Genomic DNA, 27,217 nt, shown 5'->3' with positions numbered 1-27,217 from the left:
GGTGTCTGAGTAAGCTAGATTAAAGCTAGCTTGGGTATGTTTACATGAGCTGTAGTCACATTGCAGTGTAGACATACCCTGTATGGCTCAATTAATTCCTAAGACTCTTCTGTACACCTGGAGATGACAGAACATCAGCTGAGCCCTGTGACCCAAGTAGATCCTTGAATTCACATCACTGTACATCCATATTAGAGAAGGAAAGAACCCCCTGGGAGTACAGTTGTATAATGGATATAACATGCTATTACCAGCTCAGAAAATAAACTGATGGTTTAGTTTTGTCTAAGATATAAAATGACTTTATACAGATTATTGGCAACTCAAATATTTATTGCATACAGAGCAGACTCCTGTCTAGCTGTCATACCAAAAGAAAAACATATCAGTCCAAGCTACATTTACCACTCTTCGTTTGCACTAGTGTGATGTTATATACTGGAGTTAGTAAATGATGAAATGGAGACAAATTAGGTTGGTGTTGGTAAAGATGAACTAAGCTGCTAAAAATAATGGGTTTAGGAGATAAATGCTAATAAGTGCGGTATAACAGAACCACAGGAGCACTATACTTACTGATTTTGCAAAGCTAAAGAAGCTTTTTGTTTCCCCAGTAACCATATTAGATGAACCTGAAAAAAAAGAGATCACGTACATGTAAACACCCCTTATAACATGCCAACGAATGAGGCCATTTAATTGTCTGCATTAAAAAAATAAAAACATTTCTATTTGTGCTTTGGAAAAATTCTTAGTTTTTTTTCCAAATTGCATAAGCTACAATGATGCCCTTCCTTTTATCATTGCTACAGCAATCAAAGAAGTCAAGTTGATAGCATCCTACACATTTCAGAAACAAAAGAAAGATTTGTTCATACCAAATGACAGATAAGCTTTCATTATTTCTGAGATCAGAAAAACCACCAATTCAGCCTCTCAAACAGATGTTCATAGACAAGCAGACTAGATAATATTAGGTATTTTGAGAGCAAATCTCTTCCTCCCCATTACAGTTTCCTCTCTACCACTATAGTTTAGCAGCTAGGTGGTAGCTATAACCATATAGACTTCCCCTCTCTCAGTCTTCAGAGTTATGTAGTATCTAACTCTCCTCTCACAGAGGCTGGGGATGTTGCTGTTTCATTAGCAGTAAGTTATGTGGCACGTAGGCAGAGTTATAGGGAAGCAATTTCTATTATTAAATACGCTGAGTGGCCAGTGATACATGCTCAGGCTCTAAAATGTGAGATTTAGAAGTCTGGATTCAGCTTGCACTGCTTGGTGTCAGACCAAATGAAGCCATTCCTGAATGACTCTCTTTCTATAGTTCCATGCTTCATACTACGGTTACTTCTGCCAAACTGCTAGCTTCCTGTGGCCTGAGGAATAAGACATCTAAAGTCGCTCCCCAAACATATTCCATCTATGTGGCCAAGTGATGTTCAACTATCTGAACCACAGAGCCATTTCTGCCTTTGAATATTTTGAAAAAAACAACTTGCTTTGTAGCAACTAGCTTCTCCTAATGTTTTAGCCTATGAATCAGATCCTCAGAGACTCTTGAAAAGAAATGATTGAACTGACCAAGTGTAACATGGCAGATAATTTCTTCATACTCCCCAGGGAGAATGTAGTAGCTTGGATTTTTTAAAGGGTGTCCCCATGCTGCTAGAAGAGGTTGGCATATTGGTATTTTTGAAATAAACTTCTAATTGTTTTGTTTTTACTCACCATATAAAATGTAAGTCCCAAGTGGTTTGAGAAGACTGAGGCCTTTTCCAGTATTTTCTCCACACAGACAATCCAGAACGATATCTACTCCTTCTGCTGAGATTCTAAGACAAAAGGAGGGTAAATTTCACACTGCAACAGGACTCAAGGCTGCATTTCTTTTAACTGGTCTACTATAGGGTTATTGTTTACATAGCACCCACAGTTTGAAAGGCAGTTTAGAGAGGAGTCGGAAGAGTTTATTATCTAATGTTAAGATTTGCAAAAGCAACTAGTGATTTTGAGCATCTCAGTTACAAAGTACACAACTGGAGCCATTTTAAGAACACCTAATTCTCCAAAAGTGCTTAGCATTCACGCTCTGAAAACCAGGCGTCTCCACTTGGGTATGCAACAATGGAGACACACAAGATCAATAGGAGTACTTGTGGCACCTTAGGCTGCAAGTACTCCTGTTCTTTTTGCTGATACAGACTAACACAGCTGCTACTCTAAACCTGCCAAGATCAATAGTCTCTTTTGACAGGTTTCAGAGTAACAGCCGTGTTAGTCTGTATTCGCAAAAAGAAAAGGAGTACTTGTGGCCCCTTAGAGACTAACCAATTTATTTGAGCATAAGCTTATGCTCAAATAAATTGGTTAGTCTCTAAGGTGCCACAAGTACTCCTAGTCTCTTTTGAAAAACTTGGCCTAGAGTCTCAGCCCTGCCACACACAGACATGTTAAGTAGTATCTTACTCCACAATCAATCTCATTGAAGTTAATGGGGCTATTTGTGGAGTAACATACTACTCAGTGTGAGTAAAGATGTCAGAATCTGGCCTGATTTAAACATACATATGTGAGATGGGAAAGGAGTTGCGTCAAAGAAAGCCAAGTGTTTAGTAAATGATTGGTTACCTTTACACTATTTTTGTTTATTTCTTTCTTCTGGAAAAATGAATGAGGAAGAAGAGTATAGTGGAGTGGTCAGAATGCTATAGGTGGTACAGATAATTATGGAGGAAAGAGAAGTTTGGCTTCATTGAGATTCGACTGGGATAGTATATTACAGGATGATAAAAATATGTTTATCTATCTGAGCAACAGTGTTGTAACCAGAACAACTGAGGGAAAGAAGCAGAACATGAGAAAGTAGAAATTATATATTGTTAATCTCTGGCACAGAGACTATGTGAATGGGGGGGGGGGAAGAGAGAAAATCATTATTTAATCACTACAACTATTTTACAGGGCAAGATGGGAATCTAAAATAGGGAGGTTATGAAAATAAATCAAGAAGAGTTTATGCAGATCAGAGAGGCCTGTGAAAGACTAGAGCATGGATCATGGGAATGAACAGCTGAATGTAATAACAGCATTGGTCTACTTCATAGAAGATATCGACCATGCAGCAGAAGTGCTGTGGGAGTGTTTGCTCACAATACAGCCCAATCTTCTTCATGTTTCATTCAAGTCAACAGTCTCAATTCTTTTCTCACACCAGTGTAGATCAAGAATAACTTCACTGAGGTCAATAGTTATACTAGTGGGAAGCCAGTGCGAGACGGCAATCCAGTGCAAAAATGCTACTTAGGTGACTAAGGGCTGAGTCTATCCTCAGACACATGGGGATGTATTGGTGCTTATAAAAACAGCTGTTAGATGTGAATTTCTTCAGGGAAGCAAATAATTCTACATGATACACTTCGATTCATCCCCCATGCATATTCAGAGGGAAACTTGAAATCTATAGTTTCCACACTAGAAACAAATATTACATTTGTAACTCCTGATAATGATGGCAGGCACTCACAGTTATCAAAGAACCTAAATAAGTTAGGGTACAAAAAGATTTATAGTGCTGGTGCCAGATAGTAACTTCACTTGGAGCCAAATTGTATACATTTCACCTGTGTACATGGAAGGAATCATCCATGGGTGGGTCTCCTCTTTTTTTGTGGAGGGTGGCACAGGGTACCATCACTCCTGCCCTAGTCTCTGTGGAGACCCCTCCATGGGTTTGGGTATCCATGCATAGGCTGGTGGAATGTGTATTGTAGTAAAGAATACAGCCTTGAGCTGTATTGTCCCCTCTTCAATGTGAAAACTACTTTAAGCATTAAAGGGGCATCATGGAGGCATTCAGAGGCTCGGGGGGGGGGGGGGGTCAGGGAGTGCCCAGTGGGGTTGGAGGCACCCTAGATGCATAGGGGCAGAACTGGGGCATCCTGGGCTCCATTGCATCTTGCACATTAATTTGGAGGATTCAAAGGCGCGTGGAGGTGGGGTGGGGGTCAACCCCTTGCTTTATGAACAAGAGGGCAAATCCAACCACCCAGATAGAAGAATTCAAAAAAAACTCAGTGGGGAATCTTACAGAGTTTTTTTACCACCTACGCAGTTTCTCTCATGTAGAGGTACAGTCTAGGCTTTGGTCATTAAAACTACAATGAAAACCACTGTGCTAACTCACTTTTACACAGCAAACCCCACAGGGGCTGCAATTCAACAGTTTTGACCCTGTCTCCATAGATCTTAAGAGTTTTCAATTGATGGCTCAACATGGGCCTACCAGGATCCTAAAATAATTTGGCCAGCCAGTACAGATGGTTATAACAACCATGCTCTAGCCTGGATAAGAATTGAGGTTGCAGCTGAGGTTGTTTAACAGTGATCTAATGTCATACTCTAGTTTACATAACGTCCTTATCTAGCTAAATAATGTTTGTTCCAGCATAGCTCAATCTGTGTCCCTTCGCCCAGTCATGTTAGAATTCCATTTAGCTACAACCAAGTTTAAGAAAGAATTGTCCATTTGGTAGAAGAACAATCGACCTCCTCATCAAAGGCAATTCATACTGAATCTGAGCCCTAAAGTTTGTGCTCATTCGGGCTTTGCTGCACAGACTCGAACAGCGTACGCTCTTCAGCCTGGCAAGGGTTGAATAGCCAAATAGATCCTTCTATGGAAGGGCCTACACAAAAACTGCAGCATACCAGAAAGATTTGTGGGTATAAATTTGAGTGTGAATGGGTGTCACATGGCAGGGGAGGTCTGCTTCTGCATTCATCAGACAAAATAAAAAAGGGGAAACGGGTCATTTTCTATCTCACTTCTCCTTAGATAGTATGTTTTTAAGCATCAGAACATGGACAGAATTCCGTTTTGGATTTTTGATCTATGAGGTTCCTGCACTGAGTCAAACCAAGCTTAGAGAGAAGTCAATAGGAGCCATCCACATGAATCCAAGGGCAGAATATGGTTACAATTTGTGCAACAGAGGAGTTGAATTTTTATATGGTTCCAATACATAACCTTGTTAGCATACATTTCTGAACATAGCTCAGTATTTACTGGCCAAAAAACCACTATCTTTTTTCAGGTGCAAAATATAACCTGACAACGTTCAGAGCTATTTTAAGAAAAGAGAGAGAATTATTAGTTACTCTAATGGTGCCAGTAACAAAGTCTGGGTTCACATTTCTCTGCACTAACTAAACCTGTGAGCTCCTGCCTCCAGTTTGACTAAAACCTGCTATTTTACTTTATAACCAAGCAAATATCTCTAGTAGTTGTAAATAATTGACCAGTTCTCTTTAATTAAACAATTATGCTAACCACTGGTACATTATTCTACGATAATTATACCCTGGGGACTGTCAAAGGCATAAGGTGCAGTCAACAGTTTCTACTCCCCAAAAGCAACTGTTAGCTTGTGATGACCCTACCTCTTGCAATTGCCTAACTGCAATTAGACAAAGTCGGAGAACAGAGAAAGCTTTATGACCTATAAAGAATCTTTCATTTTCCTCAGAAAAGAGAGAGAAAGAGCTCTCAAATGTCTGCTGGAAACACATGACAAAGAGCCACAAAACATAAGACTTCTTCCCTTAGTAGTGTAACAGTTAGACACTGCTGATATGTGTGGGCCAATAATTTCTCCAGGTGGGTAATATCTTTTTTAGCTACTGAGCTACAGAGTTCTTCTTCAGGTCTGCTCAGCTCTGCGTGCTCAAAAACTTGTCTCTTTCACCAAACAGGCCTTGGACCAATAAAAGATATTTCCTCACCCACCTTGTCTCTCTAATATCTGGGGACTGGCACTGCTAAAACAGTGCACACAATTTTCTCTACAGTTAGGCAGTTTGGTGAGCATTCATTTGTAAACACATGATACTTACCGACAGGTTTCAGAGCAGCAGCCGTGTTAGTCTGTATCCGCAAAAAGAAAAGGAGTACTTGTGGCACCTTAGAGACTAACCAATTTATTTGAGCGTAAGCTTTCGTGAGCTACAGCTCACTTCATCGGATGAAGCTGTAGCTCACGAAAGCTTATGCACAAATAAATTTGTTAGTCTCCAAGGTGCCACAAGTACTCCTTTTCTTTTTAACGATACTTAACGTACCCTCTCAGAAGTAATCAGGGCAGTGAATGTATCTTTATTGTAAACATCATCCCAGTCATTGTTACTGCAGGATTTTGATATAAAGCAGGCTTTGAAGTAGAGCCACTGCCCTCTGGCAACCAAGCCGTCTATCTACTAGAGCGGGTCAGGGATTTTCCATCAAAATGTTTTTTCCAATGGAAAACCCAGTTTCTGCAAGATCAACGTTTTCCATTTTCTGATTTGAGACCAAACCAAAAATTCAAAATATTGGAATTTCCCATGGGATGGACATTTTGACTTTCCACAGCTCTCCACCTACATTTCAGTGACACACTCATCACCCTGCCATCATAGTCACAGCAGTCTTCCTAAAGAGGAAATGTAACATTTTGCATGTATGTTTTATCTTCCATTCCAAATGGCCCCAAATCACAGTCCCTGTGGACTGATCATAGGGGAAAATCCACTAGTAGTAAACCAGAGTGAAAGCTACAAAGTGCTGCCATGCATTTTAATGGACTCCGTGTAGCAAAATTTCTCTCCACTATAACTGGGTTCCACTGTAATAATCCCTTGGAATAGAACAATGATCACCTACCACAATAGGCAGTGGGGCATTCCAAGGAGATTGTATCTTCCTCTGGTTGAGCACAGGAGAAGTCAGCATCCCATGGATAAGGAACGGGAGCTGGTTTTGAATTCTGATGAAATTTTTCTTCAAAATTTGAAATGTTGAACAGTGAAAAAATTCTGTGAACATTTTCTCCCCGTTTGTTCAAATGGCCCTAGTACAGTGGGAGGTAGCTGACTCCTGGTCTGTTGCAGCTGCTCCCAGAGGGAAGTGAAGAGGAGCTGGATCATCATGCTACAGCAGCTCCCCACTGGCAGTGAAAATTCAGCCCCAGCAGCTTCCAGTGGGGGGAAGTGAGGTCCTATCAACAGTCCAGGGCTGAGGAGGTCATGCTGGGCAGATACCCTTTGCCAGACAACTCTTCTCTTGATCTAAGGAAATGTCGTGTTGAGTGAAATTTTTTTCTGATATAAAAAGGCCTTTGTTACAGTCCCGATTTAACTCCCCCTGAAGTCAGGGACAGTCTTGCCACTGAACTTAATGGGAGTTAAAAAGGGTGTTAAGGGGGTGATACAGAGCACTCACATGCATACCCCAGCATACCAACTTCAGCTGCCACAGGGGTGTTTAGCAGTAGTCAGACTATTCAACCCATGTAGGATGAAAGAGTGATGAATACTGTATCCAGCTGACAATGCAGAGAATACTTGTGGGAAGCACAATGTAATTACTCACACTAGAATTATGTCAGGATATGGGGACTAAACACCCTGATCTTACAGAGGAGTGCCACAGGATCTTCAACAGCCACTCCTCCAAAAGTTCCCATGGTTTCCCCCAACACCAAGCTGTGGCAGCAATGACTTGAGAAGGAAGCATGTCACCAGTCGAATACCCAACACTACTTCCTGTGGCCTATGTTCTTTTTGGGGACATCCCATCTATGCGCTGAGCCTGCTTAGCTTATGAGATCCACTCTGATCCCAATCCAAGGTGATATAAGCTAAAAACTTTGCATATATTTTGATGCAGCATCCCTTATGGAGAACCTTATGGAGAACCCACACAACATGCTACTGGAGTGCGTGCATGTGCAATGGACATAGAAATTTCTGTTGCTCCCTCCAGCTGACTGAGATAGTGCATCAGTGCAGTCAAGACATCTTTATTTTTAAAGTAGAATTAGAAAACAGCAACATCAAATATTTGTTTCTAGAATTAGAGAAGATTTTCTTTACTTTCCCTACCAAATGTATCCCTTAGCAGCCAACACTAATCAGACTAACCCAAAAAACTGCAAGCATTTGTGAAGCACTGAAGCCTAGGTGACAACTTCAGGAGGTCACCAAATGAATCTAACCTTAAAGCAAACAGACAAATTTTAAGTATTCACAATCCAACCAGACACCATAGAACTCAAGATACTAGTGGTTTGCACAATATAAGAACCTAGATAGACAGAATCACACAAGAGAATTCCCGAACATTTTGAAGAAATTGCACCAAATCTACTAAAAACAACTTAGTGAACAGCAATAATAAAAGACTATCAGGCTACAGGAAAATAATATGAGATTAAATCCCCCCCAGTCAAGTTCTTTGTTCTCTTTCATTTAATTCCTTTGGCTTGTAGCAGGCATCTAAGTGAACATGCTCAATAAAGCCCATGTTGGATCGTAAAGGAAGAGGGAAGTACTGATTTGCTATAATTATCTTTTCATTAGAAAGTTAGAGAACATCTAGATTAGATCTGTGATTGTTCCAAAACCAACCTGTTTATTCAGTTCTCATAGATATGCTTAACTCACTGTTTTCATAGTAATTTGCTAGCTACTACTTGATAATCAAAACAAAATCCTTACCTCTTTACTTCTTGGACATAATCTGCATTTCTGTCAAACAGGTGAGTTACTGAATCTTTGATTGCTTCATGCTTGAAAGAGGAAGCTGTTCCAAAAACAGTAACATTGGGGATCGTTGAGCAGAGCTGAGCAACAGCTTGACCCTGCAAATATATTATTATATCAGTTCCACGGACAAAATCAGTTACTTGATTTCTGCCTGCCAATTCACTCATAATACAATAAAATCCCAGGCTGGCCATATGCAGTTTTCAAAACTTTCTTTATCCTGGTTAGACATTTCACAGTCACACAGTAAAACAGATGTAAACCCACGCATATCCAGAAAAATATTCTTTTGGGATAAAATTAGTTTAGCAAGTGATAAATTATACTGGAAAAACTACCACACATATATCCCTTTCACAATGGTGTTCTGAAGTGAATTCAGCTATTGTAAAATGTTCCAATTAAAGGGCAGCATCCACTTAAAATGATACTTTTGCATGAAAGACATTTACATACTGACCTAAAATGATGATTATTGAAGGATTACCAGAAAAATATTTCTATTTTTTTTCCAGTTTGTTTACTATGGGCATTTGCCAGTGTCTTAGGCCAGAATTTTGAGTGTACTTTGGGGGAAATCCACAATGATCAGTGGATCTTATGCTCACCTGTATGATGTGCATCTTTAGGCTTTGAAAGCTCTTAAACACTTGAAAGCTCTTAAATAGCTTGTGTCACTATAAACATGTGAGCAGTGGAGGACTCATTTACTTAAAATTACATTGGGTGCACTGAGTAAGAGCTAAAGTTTCACTGAGAGTCAATGAGACTTAGGATTCTAAGGCCCAGATCCTCACAAGATATTTAGTTTCCTACCTTCTATTGATTTAATTAAAACCAGTGGGAGTTAGGCACCTAAGTACCTTCGGGATCTGGGCCCTTATGAACAAGCAGGATATCACTTTTTCCTGGTACAGTCATTTTCCTCCATTTGGGTGGGTTTTTCACATAGCAACAAAACACAGAACAATGGTTATTATTAGAATAGGATATGAAATTGTAAATGCTGGTGTAGTACCTGAAATTACTTAACTCGTGTATGAAGAAATTAACATGGTTTTAAGTTAATGGTATCTCTTAATAAAGAAAGGAGGGTTGGAGAGAATACAGTAGAGCTTGTCAGAATTTTGAGTGTTTCTTTTTCCAATTTTGGTCTTTTTGTCAAAAACAGCATTTTTAGGAAAAATTGTAGACTTCACAGAAATTTCTCATTTTTGCAACATTTTCTGATGTCTTTTTTAAACATAACTTTTTACTGAATTTTTTTAATCAACTGTTTATAAAGTTATTTTTCTTGCTTTACAGAAAATACATTTTCTGACTGAAAACGGAGTATTGAGAAACAAAAACTTCTTAACATGACTTTGACAAAAGTTTCATGGAAAAATTTCCTGAAAGTTTCATGGAAAATGCAAAACAGAAAACTTCAAAATGTTGGGGGTTTTTTTTGCAAAATCTTCCTATTTTCAGCCAGCTTTCTGCACAGAAAAAGTATGCCCTTTTTCTTATTATACATATCATTCATCATGGATAGCTCTCTGAAAACAACTGCTCAAAGAGCAATGGCAGTAAAAAAAAAACAACAAACCAAACCAAACCCAAAAAAACTGCTAACAGAATGTTAGGAACCATTAGGAAAGAAGACAGTAAATATCATAATGCCACTATATAAATCCATGGTATACCCACACCTAGATTACTGCATGCAGTTCTAGTCACCTCATCTCAAAAAAGATACATTAGAAATGGAAAAGGTACAGAGAAGGGCAAGAAAAATGATTAAGGGTATGGAATAGTTTCCATATAAAGAGAGATTAAGAAGATTGACTTTGCAGCTTGGAAAAGAGACGACTAAGTGGGGATATGACAGAAGTCTAGAAAATCCATGAATGGAGTAAGAGAGAAAGTAAGTGTTATTCAGCCCTACGTATACCACAAGAACTAGGAGTCACCCAATGAAATTAATAGTCAGCAGGTTTAAAACAAACAAAAGGAAGTACTTCACACAATGCAGTCAGCCTATGGAACTCATTGCCAGGGAATGTCGTGAAGACCAAAACTATAACTGGATTAAAAAAAGAATTAGATAAATTCATGGAGGATAGGTCCATCAATGGCTATTAGCCAAGACTCGCCTCTGTACTCAGATCTCTTCAATCACCCCTCAGTTCGCTGGTCTTCCAGATGCCCTTTATGGTCACTTATGCCACCACAGGTTATGATAATGATGAAACCTGCTTGGCATAACGAGTGGTCAGCAATGACAGTCATTAATCATCTCGTTACCCAACCATCTGCCCACTAGGTTTTGACCTGCCAAGGCACCTGTGGTCATCCGTGAACCGGTTTCAAACAGGACAGGGCAATTGTGCAGCCACTCTCTTCAGATGGGGTGCAGTCAACTTCAGACTATGTTGCATATCCTTGACGAGTGCCTGCTGACTTACATTGACGGGGGACTACCGGCTCTTCACTTGGCTGATGACTATGCTATTAAACGACAGGGCACACTGCACACATGCTGAAGAGCCAAGATGGTCAGGGATGCTCTAGTTGTCCCTATGCCACTGACTGCCAGATGCTGGGATTGAATGGCAGGGGATGGATCACTTGATGATTGCCCTGTTCTGTTTGTTCCCTTTGAATCATCTGGCATTGGCCACTGTTGGAAGACAGGACTAGATGTACCATTGATCAAACCCCGTATTGCCATTCTTATGTTCACCATTTACATGTAGATATTCATCTTACTAAGGCTGCAGTCAAGCTACGGAAGAGTAACTATCACTGTCAAGGTTCCTTCCCCACTCTGAACTCTAGGGTACAGATGTGGGGACCTGCATAAAACCCCCTAAGCTTATTTTTACCAGCTTAGGTTAAAACTTCCCAAAGGTACAAACTATTTTATCTTTTGCCCTTGGACTTTATTGCTGCCACCACCAAGCGTCTAACAAATATATAACAGGTAAAGAGCCTACTTGAAAATGTCTTTCCCCTCCCAAACCCCATGCCCCCTTTCCTGGGGAAGGCTTGATAAAAATCCTCACCAATTTGCATAGGTGAACACAGACCCAAACCCTTGGATCTTAAGAACAATGAAAAAGCAATCAGGTTCTTAAAAGAAGAATTTTAATTGAAGAAAAAGTAAAAGAATCACCTCTATAAAATCAGGATGGTAAATACCTTACAGGGTAATCAGATTCAAAACATAGAGAATCCCTCTAGGCAAAACCTTAAGTTACAAAAAGACACAAAAACAGGAATATACATTCCATTCAGCACAGCGTATTTTATCAGCCATTTAAACAAAACAGAATCTAACACATATCTAGCTAGATTACTTACTAAGTTCTAAGACTCCATTCCTTTTCTGTTCCTGGAAAAAATATGAAACAGACAGAGAGAGACCCTTTGTTTCTCCCCCCTCCAGCTTTGAAAGTATCTTGTCTCCTCATTGGTCATTTTGGTCAGGTGCCAGCGAGGTTATCCTAGCTTCTTAACCCTTTACAGATGAAAGGGTTTTTCCTCTGGCCAGGAGGGATTTTAAATGTGTTTATCCTTCCCTTTATATTTATGACAATCATCCTCTCAGTTTTACCATTTCCAATTTAAAGGAGAACTGACAACAATGGGATCAACCTAATTTGACAAACTGTGTTTTGGGACCCTAAGGTACAATGAAAAATATATGTTTCCAGCCATGTGCTTGAGCTTAGAGATTTTACATAATAGTTTCCCTAAGTTTTTGTCTCTAATAAGCAAACTTTCACCCTCTATATGATTATCCTCACTAGTCCTTCCATAGAAATACTATAAGTAATGTTGACAATCCTCTTTGCCCTTGATCCTTTGGAATAGAATTTTGGCACATGCAACACAAAAATAAATACCATACTGAAAAGGAAGTTGATTAGCACATTCTTTGCTACTTGTATTTGACATCTTTTCCCCCAGGGTGGGGGGCATAGCATGTGGGTTCTGAAGAGCATTAATTTTATGAAGTACGGTCTGGGGGCATGGCGTTAAAAATCTGTATATCTTCTTTAAAGATTCTGAAAATGTTTGGAGGTGCCTTGGGCTAATCCTGTACCACAATTCTCCTTCTACTGGAAAAGTTCTGCAGCATGTTATGCCTACCTTAAAAAAAAAAAAGAAGAAAGAATTATGGTAGGTTGCAAATGTTCGATCTTGATAAACAACTAGGGCAGTTTGGTGCTGCTATATCAGGGTTTTGTAGCTCTAGTGAGGAAGTCACAGTGGGAGGCATTCAAAATGCACAATCAGGCCTAGTGTACCTCCAATAGCCAGAGCACCTTGCTAAGCTTACAATAGGAGATAAGTGTGTGAGAGACAAATATTGCATTTTTAAACATGCCTACTCCACCTCTTTTATTAGTAACACTATACTTTAGGATTGGATGCCTGTTAAATGAGGGATGAGGAAGGACTTTCAAAGATATTTCATGGTTGAGGTTAGTTTGTGTCATTTACTCAAACGCCTTTTTAAGATAATTTTGCCATTTTACAGCAGAGGAGTTGAGCCCCTGTAATCTGACCAGTGCTTTTTTTTTTTTTTTTTAAATGTATTCCTTCTAGCATGATCCATTAGAAAGTATGAAATATCTTGTAGTATTTTGAACTGGTCATGTTGCTTAAGCTCTCCTGAGCTATGAAATACAATTGCAGCCGCTGCTTCTGGCTGACATTCACAACATGATGGTCTGAATTTAAGAAAGAAAAGTCACGTTGCTCTTTGGTAGAGCCTGGAACAAGGAGCAAGTCAGACACAAAATGAATCCTGATTCTTCTCCCACTTAAAATGAGACTAATTCAATAGTTACTCCTGGTCTAACTGAAAACTAGAGCAGGTTGGAAAAATTAATTTTTTTCTTCAGTTTGCTGATTCATCACAATCGAAATATTCTGTGGAGACAGCTCATTTTTAGGTAAGTTCCTCCGAAACCCAGGCAGATTTCAAAACATGCCCAGGCTTTCAGAGTCACAGACCCCAAATCTTCCAAGTTTCCCTGTTCTGGTAGGCTGAAGGGAAGCTGGGAGCCTGAAAGCTCTGGGTGTCCCAAGCTCTGGGGCTCTCTGCTCAGTTATGGCTCCCAAGGCATCCAGACTCGTGGCTCCCTTTCTTCCCACCAGGAAGAATTTATTCTGAAGTTATCGACATGAGACATTTCCATTTTTCTGTGTCACACAGAATTTTGAATTTTTTAAAATTTTGTTTTCAATAGGAGCAAAACCAAAATTTGGACGTCTTGAAATCCCCTGTGAAATGGAATTACCATTCTGCACCCAGTACCACTGAAAGCAGAATAATCAGGCTGGAAGCAGAGCTCTGCAAAACGTTCATATCAAGCTCAGCTTTTGCCTGATTTCATTACAATCTTTCTCCAGGCTAGGTGAGATGTTTGTAAGTGTTTCTGATCAGCTGGGTCAAGTTATGAGTGAACGCACTCTATAAGCAGAGGGGGAAAGAGTCTGATGGATATTCACTTCTATCAGATGGTTGTGACAAGAAAGCAGGCACAACTATGTGTAGTATTTACTAAGCTTTTTATTATTATTATTGTTATTATTATTCACAAGCAAGATGTGGAGAGTGAGTCAGAACAAATTAACCACCCACTCTTGCAAGGCCTCTGTACATAGGGCTCCCTTTGAAACCAAAGGGCTCATCGGCTTAGGCCCAAAATATACAGGACCCCTTACAAACTAAGGTCCAGATCCTGCAAGCAGCTCCTTGTGGATGGAAGCTCCTCGGCTTGGGCAGAATTCCATAGACGTCAATGGAGCTCTACGTGGGTGCAGGAGTCTGCTTGCGGGGAGCTATTTGCAGGATCTGTGCCTTAAACTGTCTGAGTTTTACATCTCTAGTCACAGTGGGCTTTAAATGCTCTGAATTAACATGGAAAAATGGTATTTTCTTGAGGCTGGGGAAGGAGATATTGGATAAACACTGAATTGCTTACATTTGGAATTGAATATAGAGTTGTCCCTACAGTTATTTTGTTAAAACAGATGTACAGAAGACATATTTATAAGCCACATTCAGCCTCTGATTGCGCCTGTGTAATCTCACAGAGACCTGGAGGCAAGAACTGGCACTGTGAGTCTAATAATGATGTCTGGCTGAATTTAGCAAACCCTTGCTGTATTTCTAGCCAAAGGTTGGCGTTTGTAAACTGCCTGCATGATTAGTAAGATCATTCATGGATAAACACACTTATTGTTCATTCCAAATAGAACTCCTGGTGATATATAATAAATATCAGTAATCAGCTTTTATTTACACTAGGATAACTAGATAGCCCTGTGAGTCTTGGCATCCTTCCACATAAGGATGAATGTAATTTTCACTGGAAGTCCATTCAGTGGTGTTTTTCAGGAAAGGACATTATTACTACTTATACTATGGTAACTCCTAGAAGCTTCAAGACGGGGACCCTGTTATGCGAGGTATTGTATAAATATACAGCAAGAGATAGCACTGGTCCCAGAGACCTTATAAACTAAGCAGATAGCGAAGCAAAGGGGGGGAAAAATGGAGGAGGATGCCGAAACACAGAGTGGGTAAATGACATGCCTGAACGTAACCCAGGGAACCTGGGGCACAGCCAGGAACTGAACCCAAGCCTGCTGAATCCCACTCCAGTGTTTCAAAGCACAGGCCATCTTTTCTCGCTGCCATCGGCCATTTTTGCTTGAGAGGGAATTCCTCATCCCTCAGAAACATAGGGAACCCAGTTCTTTTACTAGTCTCCAACTCACTTCCGCCTTCAACTGGCTATATTGTTTTGAATCCAATTTTAACCCTCCCGCGCCCATGCCAGAAAATTACACCATGAGCTTAGAATGGAAACAAGATCTGGCTTTTGTACCTTTCTCTTTGTAACCACACTTCTGCGATGGGACTGGTTTCATTTGGTGCCATTTTCCATTTTGATGCCTCCTAACAGACTGGGTCAGTATGAACCATGATGATAAATGGATATTTTGTGAAGGATGCTAATGAAGTCAAACTCTGACCTTCTCATTGTTCTAGAATATACTTAGTTTTCTGCGTACAGTCCCTTTAACTTGGGAGGAAAGGGGATAATAAATGTTCCTTGAATCAAAAACACTGAATACTGAAAAGGTCAAACTATTATAGTAGAAAGCCATTATATACATGATGCAAAAATTCCCAGAGTTTCACATTTCCAAGAGAGTGCCGGGCCATTAGGAAAATGCACAAGAAGAAATGATGTGTGCCAAACCTGCTGCAGATTGGATGGTGCACCCATTGTAGATACAAGCCTGACCAAAACCCCAGACTACAACATCCCTCTGACATTTGTGGGTGTTCCAAGTCCAAACTGGATAAAGATACCTTTATAGTGGGCTGAAACAAGAATGCTGAAGAGTCTGGAGCCAATTCTAAGAAGGACTCTTGTGTAAGTTTCTCTTATCCTCCTACTCCTCCTTCTCAGGACAAATAACCTTAATTTAATATCCTCTCTCTTCTTTTGGCGATGTAGTTCACACGTACATCTGCGACCCTCCATACCAAGATATAGGGCCAGATCCTGATACAAGACCCTACATGCTTTTCCCAATGAAGTCAAGTACCTGTGGACTCAAATCTTAAGTAAAGACAGGTAGAATTTGGTTGCATGCCAAAGCAGTGCTGTGGCTATGCAAACCTCTCAAATCTCCTTTCTAATCCCTTAACTCATTTAGTTTCCTTCCAGTATAGTTCAGATTAAAAGTTCATGTTTATGAGGTTACACATTTTAATTACAAATACCTGAGGGTCCAGTACCGGGCCCCTTGCAGAAATGGGATGTGCATGGAGGACTTCTGCAGAAACTGGAGAGAACAGAGTCCTCCCCTCTCCTGCACTGGAGCAGCAGTGAAGCTACTTGGCAACTAAGCCTGGTGACGAATTGCTGCACATTCTCTACAAGGAGCACAATTTGGCCAGAGTCACCCCCCAGTTGAGGATATGCCAACCACAGCCCATATCTCCTGCTTGCTAGGATAGTTCCACTCGAGAGAACATCTTTGTAATGGATGCAGACCTGAGAGGGCTTCCAGTCCTACCTGCTCCTTGCACAGCAGAACCACATCAGCAGCTTCACTGCTGGTTAGCCTTCTGCCTGCTTCCTGGATGTTGTGGGGGTGGGGAAGCAGGCAGAATTTCCCCAGAAATAATCACTTATGCGCTGCTAAACCAGCCTAGCACTTATGTGATTAAACATGCACGACTACAATACCCCCCACAATAAAACCAACCCAACAACAAAAGACCAAAGCCACCAACCACTCTTCCCCTCCCACCCCCGAATTGTTAATATTTGGAAATAAATCCCGATGCATAGCCACAAAACAAGTTCTTGTTTTCTGAAACTGAGAAAATAAAACATGGAAATCCAAATCTCATTTGACAACTAATTTTACCTTTAATAGGACTTAGCAGCCTTTGGATAAAGTGATCAGCTGTTTCATTGAAACAATCAATGTTATGATGAAGTATTTGCTTGAAACAGAATTAATCTTATTTCCAAAACCTGTAATTTTTACACTGCTTATCATGCAAAACACCACAGTTAGAGTCTTTAGAGAAATAAATGACTCAGATTAAAGTGCTTCTATGGAAATATAAGAAATCTCTCATAATATTGTACTTGGCATACAAGCAAGTTTCAAAGATGGTTTGATGGATTTTATTTACATGAACGTCAATTTATAGAACCAATATGTTGGGTCGCTACAAAATCCAGTAGAAATGGCAATATTGTGTGTGAATGTTTTAAGGTCCAGTTAAAAGGCCTGTTTTTTTTTTTTAAAAAAAAGTTCAGCTACTCACCTGCAGAGTGGGAAACCTGTCGTGTTTTGCTAGTCATACAGGAGAACCAAAAAAGTGAAATTTAAGAAACATAAAATTGAAATTGACAGTTTAGTTCCATTGTTTATGAATTTCACTCAATTTAGAGAAAAAGCATGGATGATGAAAAGTAAATTATATTTTTAAGTAAGTTTATTTTAACAATCTTAAGGTGTTACTGGGACCACAGGAAAGTTGGGTTTTTTAAAAAAACACAAACAAACAAAACAATAGATTTTTATCTTGACAACCTCCCTTTTGATCAAAATGGGCCAGATCTGCAGCTTGTATAAACTGGCATAGCTACACTAACTTGCTAACTTGCCCTAGCTGTGACTCTGACCCAAAATACCTTTAGCAAGATTTCTGTGTATGAAATTTGTTTATTTGATTAGATATAAATTGAGTCCAGCTTTAAAACCTGAGTCAATAAATCATCTAAAAAAGGTAATGCACAGTACATCTAATATCTCAGAATGAGCAGCATAAAAAAAACCAAAATATCCTTCCATTAGCCTAATTTTTGTCAAGTCTAGAGATACTGCTCAATTCTTTTAAATCATTCAGTTTCAACCTTGTATTAGATTCCTGTTTGGGACTGAATGTGGATAGAATCTACTATTCATTATCAGATTTTTTTCCCTTGGTATATTCATATTTAAAGGTGGACATGAAGCAATGCCTATATTCAGGATATGTTATGGGATACATGTGTTAAAACATTCTGAATAGGACGACTGTGGGCGAGGATTGTATAATAGCCTCTCAGCATCTAGAATGAGATATCTGAGGTGCAAGGAGACATCAACCTACACAATAACGCACTTTGTGAAGGTGTCATTTTCCAGTTAAAACAGGGAAACTGGAAGCCAGTAGAAAAGGCAAACATTGCTGAGTAGTGAAATAGAATATGAGAAGTTCAAACTCATGAACAGATTTGGGACAGGTCTGATTTTAGTTACACCAGAAGAAAGTTTTCTGATCAAAACAGGGATCATTGAATGATAATGGCCTCTTTTTACCCAAAAGCAGGCCTATTTTTTAGCAGAAATTTGCAAAATGTTTCCCTCCCCCCACCTGCAAAATTGGCCAGTTGTGTTCAATTTAAAACAAAGCGTGTAAATCAGCACTGCTCTATTGACATCAAGGGAACTATACCATTTTACTCCAGAACAAAAATGCAAGTCCCTATGTGACAGGATACAAATAAATAATAATAAGGGCCGCCTGCCTTTCACATGACTCAACAGGGGATTTAAGGAAGGGACTTGTCCTCTGGGGAGGGATGGCTGAAAAGGCTTTTTCTGTGGCATCTGGGGACTACAGCTTGCTACGGTCAGGGGAATTGCTTTGTTTTGTGTTACTTCTTGAGTTTGTGTGTTTGAATAAACTGTGCACTGAGGCAAGGACCTCAGACAGATTTTTGCATGGCACTGATTCTTTCCTGGGCTGGTGACACGTTTCCCCACACTTTAATTGAGGATTGCCATTTCTTCATGAATATTTTGCACCATTTCTGTTGCTAACAATATGCCACTGCTTACGTTTGCCATACACTCCTCATTCTGCTTCTCACTTACCTAAAAATAAGATATTTCTCCTCCCCTCCTCCCCCAAAATAAAACCTTGTAGATTTGTACTAAGGCTACAGAGGCACAGTTATCAATAGCTAAACCAAAAAATGCCATCATCGCTCACGTAGATTGGTTCGCTGGGAAAATGTGTGCTGCCGTGTCTGCCAATTAAAATGAAGAGTACCTGACAAACAGTAAACAGTGCTGTCATTATGACCTAAAAGCGCTGTCCTACCAGTTTTATCCTTCAAGTTCAAACGTATGAGATCGCGGTCCGGAACCTACTCATGCTGCTTGCACTTCCTCTGATGTTAAACCTGAAAGTGAAGGTCACATCACAGCTAGAGGGTTGCAATCAATGTCTCTGCATGAGCGTAAGTTTAATTTTAGCTTATGTGAAACTGAAATACTAGTGCAAGAGAGTCACTCAATATTAACGCCTAACAGTATCTAGAGGTTAAGTGATGAAGTGGTGCAATTTACATCCTTATGGCTTTCAGCAGGCGTGCAAAACATGGGCAACGCACATATAGAAGATGGAAGGGGAGGATAAAACCCCAGAAAAATAAGACTATAGGGTAAAGCAGGGCCCTGCCCTTCTGCTTCCTTCTCATTGCCCGCCATAGCCTCTTTGTGTGCCAGTTACACTAGTTTTGTATGTTTACTGAATGCCAAATTATGGCCAACTAGACTCTTTCACCACTAACACTGTCCTAGTCCCTGGGTTTAGCAGGGGGCCCTGATGAAATATATGGTCTAAAGCATATATACCATAAATATATGGTATAAAGCGGTCTTGTAGTGTCATGCAGGTCACTACCAGACTCCTCTTCCAGGCTCGCTCTATTCCATGTGTCTCTTCCCCCTGGATCCTCTTCAAGTAAGTTTCAGAGTGGCAGGGGAGGGTCCTGTGCCCAGGGAAAAGCAAAGAAAAGGGCTGGGACCAAGGCATGAATGCTCAGCAGCTGTGCCAGGTCTATTTTCTCAATAGGCCAGGAGAGGAGAACCCTTCTGCCAATAGGCTTGACCCTACTCCATTGTAGTCAATGAAAGTTTTGTTATTGTCTTCAGTGGGAGGAGGATCAAGTCCAATAGGAGGAGGATTCCCATCTACCTGTTGGCATCCACAGCAGAAGATGCCTGCTGCTCCTCTTCCCTGACCTCTGAGGAAGGGCAGAGAAGATCCCTTAGTCTCCCTAGAGAACAGAATCAACAGAGAGTGTGAAGAGCAGGGGGAAATAACAGAGAGGAGAGAGAATGGGCAGTAAACTGGAACAGGTGGGACTCTTTTGCATTTTGTCTCAGGCTCTATAACTCTTGGGTTGAAGCCCTGTCACCTCCACCAGAGGAATGCATGAATTACACCAGCATTCGTAAGTTACTCAGAGCGATTTTCATGGGAGTAGCTCTTGTTTTAACCAAGTCTGCAGGAACAAGCCTCGGCCTTACTGAAAGCACTTCCTACCTAAGAGCTCACCATGGTCACATTGTGCAGCTCTTTCTATGGATGTAGAGGATGAAATGCTGTAATTTGAGGTCTAACCATACTAATCTATGTAATACATCATTTAATGTGGGATTTTTCAAAAGAGCTCAAAATTAAGATAGTTCCACTCCCATTTAAATTATGACCAATAAGCAAAGCTAGGCTAATGCTGAGTGCTTTTGAAAAATATTACCCTTAACAAAATAAAGATAAACAAATCATAGCTAGATTGATTTTTTAAAAAAAATCTTTTCTCTTTATGTATCCCGTATGGCACTATTCTCATAGCACTTCATTTTCAGCCTTCATTTTGAAGTCCACCATTTTAAGGGGTGCAACTTTGCACTCAGTAATGCAGAGGCACAATTGCTGTTACTCAGATGTCGAAATACCCACAAGAGCCCGTTTCAAACAATTAGATGTCTAAGGGTTTGTCCACGTGGAGACAACAGTTAATTCAAATTGACTAAAGGTATGAATTTGAAGTCGATTAGTTAAATTACATTAAACCTTTGTGTGAACACCCTCTTTTAATTGTGAAGGAGAGTGACCACACAGAAATTTAATGAATCCACTTTGGTCCAGTTGAATTAACTTTCCTGGATGTCTCCATTTTGACAAGCCCTACATGGCAAGGGCTGGTCTCATTGGTGCTGAAAGTGGGAAAAACAAGTTTTTTAAAATCAACGCTGAATCTCCCATAATCCAGAATTAAACATTTAACCCTATTAAATTGTTTTCAAACGTTCATTTCTTGTGTGACCCAAGAGCAAGAGAACTCACTCATGCTGCACCTGAGCACTAATGAACCTTCATCTCAAGTAACTAGCTAATTGCTTTATATTGAGGCAAAAAGTCCCACTGGGGTTCATGTTACTATTCCATTTGTTTGCCAGATGAGCATTTTTTGTAGAGATATGGCAATGCTATCCTGGCAAGCAAGTAGGGGAGGGGGGTCAACTCTGTGCTGAATCAAACACTCATAGCCATTCCTAGGGTGATAGAAGCCCCACCATGAGACTTCTCATTCAAAGACCACCAGAAATAGAAGACTTACCCTTATAGGGTCCACGTGGTATAATTGGACCTGCATATCGTGATTACATCCTGCCACTGTTTTTTTTTAACCTCCAGAGAACTCTCCCTTTTTTACCCCCAGCATGGAGATTCATCCATGGATCAATAAAAAGATGTTGCATTTTTGGGGCATTAAGAAGGTGTGTAATGTCTAATTCAGCAAGGCTTTTAAGTATTTACCCACCTTAAAACTCATGAATAGTCCCATTGAATTCAATAGGATTTCTCATGTGCTAAAAGCTAGGCACATACCAAAGTACCTTGGTGAATGGGGGCCTAAAACAGGGAGTATGGCAAGCCCTCTCCTTGGAGTCTCTTCATTGTTTTGAAAGTTAGTGATCATGACTGACTGGGCATCCTACAACATGCCATACACACACAGTATTTTTCCCAGGGAGTTTTCACTCCTCATTTAGGCAACAACCCTGAGCCAGCTTCTTCCAGCTGGCCCATTACAATTGGTCCTGCTTTGAGCAGGGGATTGGACTAGCTGACCTCCTGAGGTCTCTTCCAACCCTAATCTTCTATGATTACATTCCTCACACCCAACTCCTGCCCAGACTAGCAGCAAACTGAATTCTCCCAACAAAAAAAAACCTGGAACAAAAGCCCTACAGCATTTGTCTGTCTCTCCCCCTCAAGCATTCCTACTTGGGTGCGGTTTTCAATAGTCCTCCAAATTTTAGAGGCATAGTCAAACAAGCTCCATCTTCTTCCAAGCTGTGGAGAAGCTAGAAGGCAAGTAACTCTCTTCCAACCAGGGTCCTTCCCATGATGAAGGAATAGGTAGATTATATACGAGCCTCCTTCTCAGATTGTGTCCTGATTGGCCGAGAGAGGAGACAGGGCTCCCCTGTTCTATGCTACAAAGCTCCTGGTTCCAGGCCCTAGAAAGACTAGTAACCTTAGATTTTCAAAAAAAAAACCCAACAATTTTTACCTTGTGATCACTTGCGGTCTCCCAGTATCTGCCTGTCTGCCAGAGAACTCCTGGAATGGGGGTTACGTGGCCCCCAAGCTTCCCCCTCTGACTTTAAAGAGACAGTATACCCAATCACAGTGAGCATATCCCCGAACAGATATTAGCAGAAGGTCAGCTGCTATACTAAATATCATAAGGATTTCTTTTAAAAAAAACAACAAAAAAACCAAACAGGCAGAATATACACAGAGGTCAGTAGGAGTTTTCTCTGGCTCCAGTCAATGAAAGGGCTGCAGGATTTTTCCCAGAGGGAAATCCAAAAATGAACAGGCAAGAACTTAACAATCAACAAGTTTTCTTATATAAAATGCCTGAAGTAACTAGAATAATGAACTAGCATTGCTAAGAGAGGAACAATTGCAAAGTTCTTGTACCACAGGGGTCTATTGTCTCATTAAATTATTCAGGAATTTCTATGACATTTAGAAATCAACTGGCCAATCTTTTCACTTGCTGTCAAACGTTAATGGGCTTTGCATCTGTTAATACAAGAGCACAGAAAATATCTTTTCTCAAAGTGATTTGAATGCTGGTTTTCCTGTATTATTAAATGAGGAACTTCCTGGGAATCATTTGCTCAATGGATACTGTTACATTTTCAGTGTTTTCAATACACTGAGTATTAGTATTGGGCCCACTGGAATCAGGGTCTGTCAGCACATTCACCGTAAGACTCAGCTTCAGTTAGTGAGGTGGAAACCCCCCAACTAACCTCCACAGTGAAGTTTTCCCTGTAAGGTCTGGAGAGACAACATGGTCTGGATATGGGACTGGGAGTCAGGCAAGTCGATTATTTTCTGGCTGTAATCCTCCATGCGCTGCCACCAACAGAGCTGGCTGGCTACAGGGGGGAATGCACAACACAGCACCTGTGGAGATATAGTAACCAAAGCCCATCCCTGCAGGCCAGCTAGCTGTGGAAATCACTGTGTGCCTTGGGGGTGCAGTATCTCCTGGAGCTCCCACTGGCCCATTGCAGATCTGCAAAGTCCTGCTGAACCTCTGGCCTCCTTGCCTGTAATTTAATCACAATGGGCAGAGCTGGTGATAGACTCCTTCCCTCCCCTCATAACAGCGAGTCAGCATCTCCCCTGCCCTCAGCTCCTCTAGTGATAGACCCAGAGAGCACTGAACAACTGTCAGGAGAAGGACAGGGAAACAGCCACCTGCCTAACAGCAGCAGATACTCACAGGATGAACCCAGCACGCAGACCATATATATAGGAGAAGATGCCTCTGTGTGAGGAACAAGGGAGAGTTAATGGAGAAAAGGAGGGAGAGAGAACAGAAACTGATGGGGGGGAAGGAGGGGAGAATGGAGAAGGCAAGGAGGAAATGGAGAATTGATAGAATATAACAGGAAGGATTTATACATCTGCATTGGGGTAGCTGATGGGTGTAGGATGAGATAATGGATTTGTTGTTTCAGAGGGACCACACTTTGGGATTCTATGCAAATTTGCATATTAATTTATACAGAAATGTCTACATGGAAATTTCTTTCATGCAGCTCTGGTTCTGTGCCCCCCTGTACAATCTAGTGCCTTAAATGAAAGGTTCAGTCATAAGTTATTACAGTGACAGCAAAGTGCACAGTTTCACTTAATATGGAGCCCCATGTTATTTTAACAGTTCCAAATTCCACACTAAAGATTAATATTAAACAAAGTGGACCATAATTCCTTAGTCCATACTGCACTGAACTGTAATAAGATTATAAATTCCAGACATTTACTGGAGTATTCCGAGAGGGTTGTTCATTGCAAGCAGGATTATCTTTGGCTACAAATAATTTGTGTAAAGAGCTGATGAATGTATTCCTTTAATTACAGCCTATCTTTTAGAAGACTATGGAAGAAGAGGTAAAGACATAAAATCAAGGATAAGGTGTTTGAGGGCTGCCAGATGGTAGAAGACTATGGAATATTAATTTAGAATAAATAAAGACAATTTTGAAGGATAAAGGAGAGAACTCCAGGCAGAGATCTACTGCAGTTCCTGAGTGGATAAACTATATAGTGAAAGCCCCTTTAGTTTAAAGATACAAAAATTCTACTGTCTGTCTTAATTTTAAGCACATACTTAGGTGCTTTCCTGAATCACAGCCTACATGATTTGTAATACAGACCTGCTGACTCCTTGTTTGCTGGTTGGCTAGTGTCGTGTTCCCCTGAATCCATCCAGCTGGTGCTTTGCTCAGGCAATGTGTACTTTGTTGCAGGTGTCAGACTGTAACACTCAGTAGCCATTGCTCACTCCAACTCCGCTTGTCTTTTGTAATTATTGACTTCAGGCCTGGCCTTAAAAAGTCCTGCAATGTTTCTCTTTGCTGTGGAAGATGTAGAACCCCCTTTCCAGGTTGTGCGCAGAAGCAGAGAGGACATTCTGTGTATATCACCTACTCCCTAAACACAGATTTACAGGCAAAATTTCTACCCCTTAATCAATATCTGCTCTTTTAACTCTGCCTTCCCACTTCATTTTTTTTTGTTTGTTTATTGGGATAGCCTCTTATTTGGCTTAGAGCTCCTATCTAATCAATCCTTGAATACGTTTAATATTAGATAGAGATGGAAAACATAAAAACCCTCACAACACGTTGGAAAGTTTAGATCTGAATCCAAACTTCGAGACTCAGATCCCTTTTGTGTGTTAACATACATCAGACCATTTCAGTTATTCATATGACAAGAAGAGTTAAATGCACCAACTTACCACCCCACCTCCTGCAGAGTGAACCAGCACAGACATGCCTTCTCTTAGGTTGGCCACTTCAAAGAGCATCATGTAGGCAGTTACAAAGTTCATAGGAAAGGCAGCAGCTTCAGAAAAGCTCATGTCATCAGGAATCCTGTAGACAAATTCTACTGGGGTACATACTACTTCAGCCCATGCGTTGTAGTTTACGAAAGCCATTACTCTGTCTCCAATCTGCAGTAATAGAAAGAATGACATTGGGATTATTAGGATAGTAAGCATGCACATCAGAATGATTACAAAATGCTATAAACCATTGAATCCATGAATAACTGTATTAGAATATAAGTGACATGACCAGAAGTTCTCCCACCAACCTTTATGGATGATGGGTTGTCCACAGAACTGCTTCTGCCACACTGATTAGGAAGAAGCAATTATTGTTGCAGCCCAGCCTTGGGCTCTTTAGGATTTCAAGAGCCTTTTTGGATCAGTTAAACTTTTACTTAAAAACAAAAACACAGCTCTGCTTCAGGTCTTTCTTTGCTGGTTTGTTTCTTTGGTAAAAATTTAAACCAGGATTAAATTTGCAGGCAATACTAACACTGGAAAGGTAGCTAACATAGGAGGACCAAACTACAAAGTGACATCAAAAGATTTGAGCAGTGGGGTGTCCAAGTTGCGAGGGGAACTTTGCTACTAATGAAAGCAAGTCCCGCATGTGGGAGCAGGGCTAGAAGGGCACCAACATAAAGTGAATGGACATGACTAAGCAACCCCATCTAAAAGGGAGTTTATTTTCACCTGGCCTTCCTAATCTTGAGAATTTTTCACAAGCTATTTTTCCAGGCAATATATTTGCTGCATGCGGAGGTGTGGACATAGGAATGGGAGGCCTTCTATTTTAAGAAATAAACCACAATATGAAAGTGCGAGTACCAGTGATTTAGCCTTTTACTTTAATGCTAGCATTACCTATTTACTTTGTATTTATGTTATTCTAAGTAGATATTTAAACTGCCTTTGCCTGCTGGAGATAATCAATATGTGACAAGGATCTTAACTACTGAGGCTACATTCTGCCCTGAACTACATCAATGTATTTCCAGAGTGACTCCTCTGAAGTTAGTATAGCTACCATGGGTTTAGACCTGTGTGACAGAACAGAATTTGACCCTATAACTTTAAAATAGGACTTCAAACATCAACCTTGTGTCCTTCGGTTCTTATGCCAGCTTCTAAATCAATCAGCTCCTGTCCACAGGAATTAAAGGAGCAATGCAATCTTCTTTTTTCCTGCAACTGAAGACCCAATTATGATAGAAAAAAATATATATATAAGGTGTTTTTCACTTGTGTGTGTGTATATATCTGTATGTATGTATGTATGTGTGTATATATATACACACACACACACACACACACTCTAGTGAAAAATGCCTTCTATCAAATACAAAATGGAGATAAGATAAATTTGAAGATGGAGTGAGATTATATTAGCCACATTAAGTGCTTCTTGGGCATTGGGCTGAAGTGCAGGCACATCAGTTTCATACATTTATTTAGTGGCTTTGATTGCAGTTTCAGATTCTGAGAATTCAGACAGCAATTCCCCATAGATAGCCAAGAATAATAATATGCAGATCTGAAAATGCAAGGCAAATTCTCCTCACTTGCATGGGTGTAGGAAAACTTCAAGAAGACTACACCGGGGTAAGTGAGAACAGAAATTGGTCCAATAGGACAACTCATGTGACTAAGGTGAGGAAAGTTTTGCCCCTCTGCATTTAGTTCTCCTTTGCTGTCATGCTTACAAAAGAAAACTTGATGATGATTAGGCAGCTGGTGTGCTGAGACAGCTGCCTGAGAAAACCTTTTTATAGTACAAAAGCATTTTGGCCTCTCAAGATGTTTTCATCTCTTTGGCCTTGGGATACTGT

General features: G+C 40.3%; 1 protein-coding gene across 1 annotated transcript in view; it reads right to left on the bottom strand.

The window, feature by feature from the left end:
* The window catches only part of VAT1L (vesicle amine transport 1 like), a 90,371-nt gene that overhangs the window by 48,862 nt on the left and 14,292 nt on the right, over window positions 1-27,217 (bottom strand). Inside the window, exons 3-6 of the mRNA XM_073307987.2 lie at window positions 25,296-25,511; window positions 8,536-8,678; window positions 1,732-1,835; window positions 577-632 (exon numbers count right to left, since the gene is read on the bottom strand). Coding sequence (XP_073164088.1) covers window positions 577-632; window positions 1,732-1,835; window positions 8,536-8,678; window positions 25,296-25,511 — 519 coding nt within the window. The remainder of the gene's footprint in view (window positions 1-576; window positions 633-1,731; window positions 1,836-8,535; window positions 8,679-25,295; window positions 25,512-27,217) is intronic.

This window comes from Lepidochelys kempii, chromosome 12, assembly GCF_965140285.1.
Source record: "Lepidochelys kempii isolate rLepKem1 chromosome 12, rLepKem1.hap1, whole genome shotgun sequence".
NCBI classification, from domain to species: Eukaryota; Metazoa; Chordata; order Testudines; family Cheloniidae; genus Lepidochelys; species Lepidochelys kempii.
This window is presented reverse-complemented; position numbering and strand designations above follow the sequence as displayed.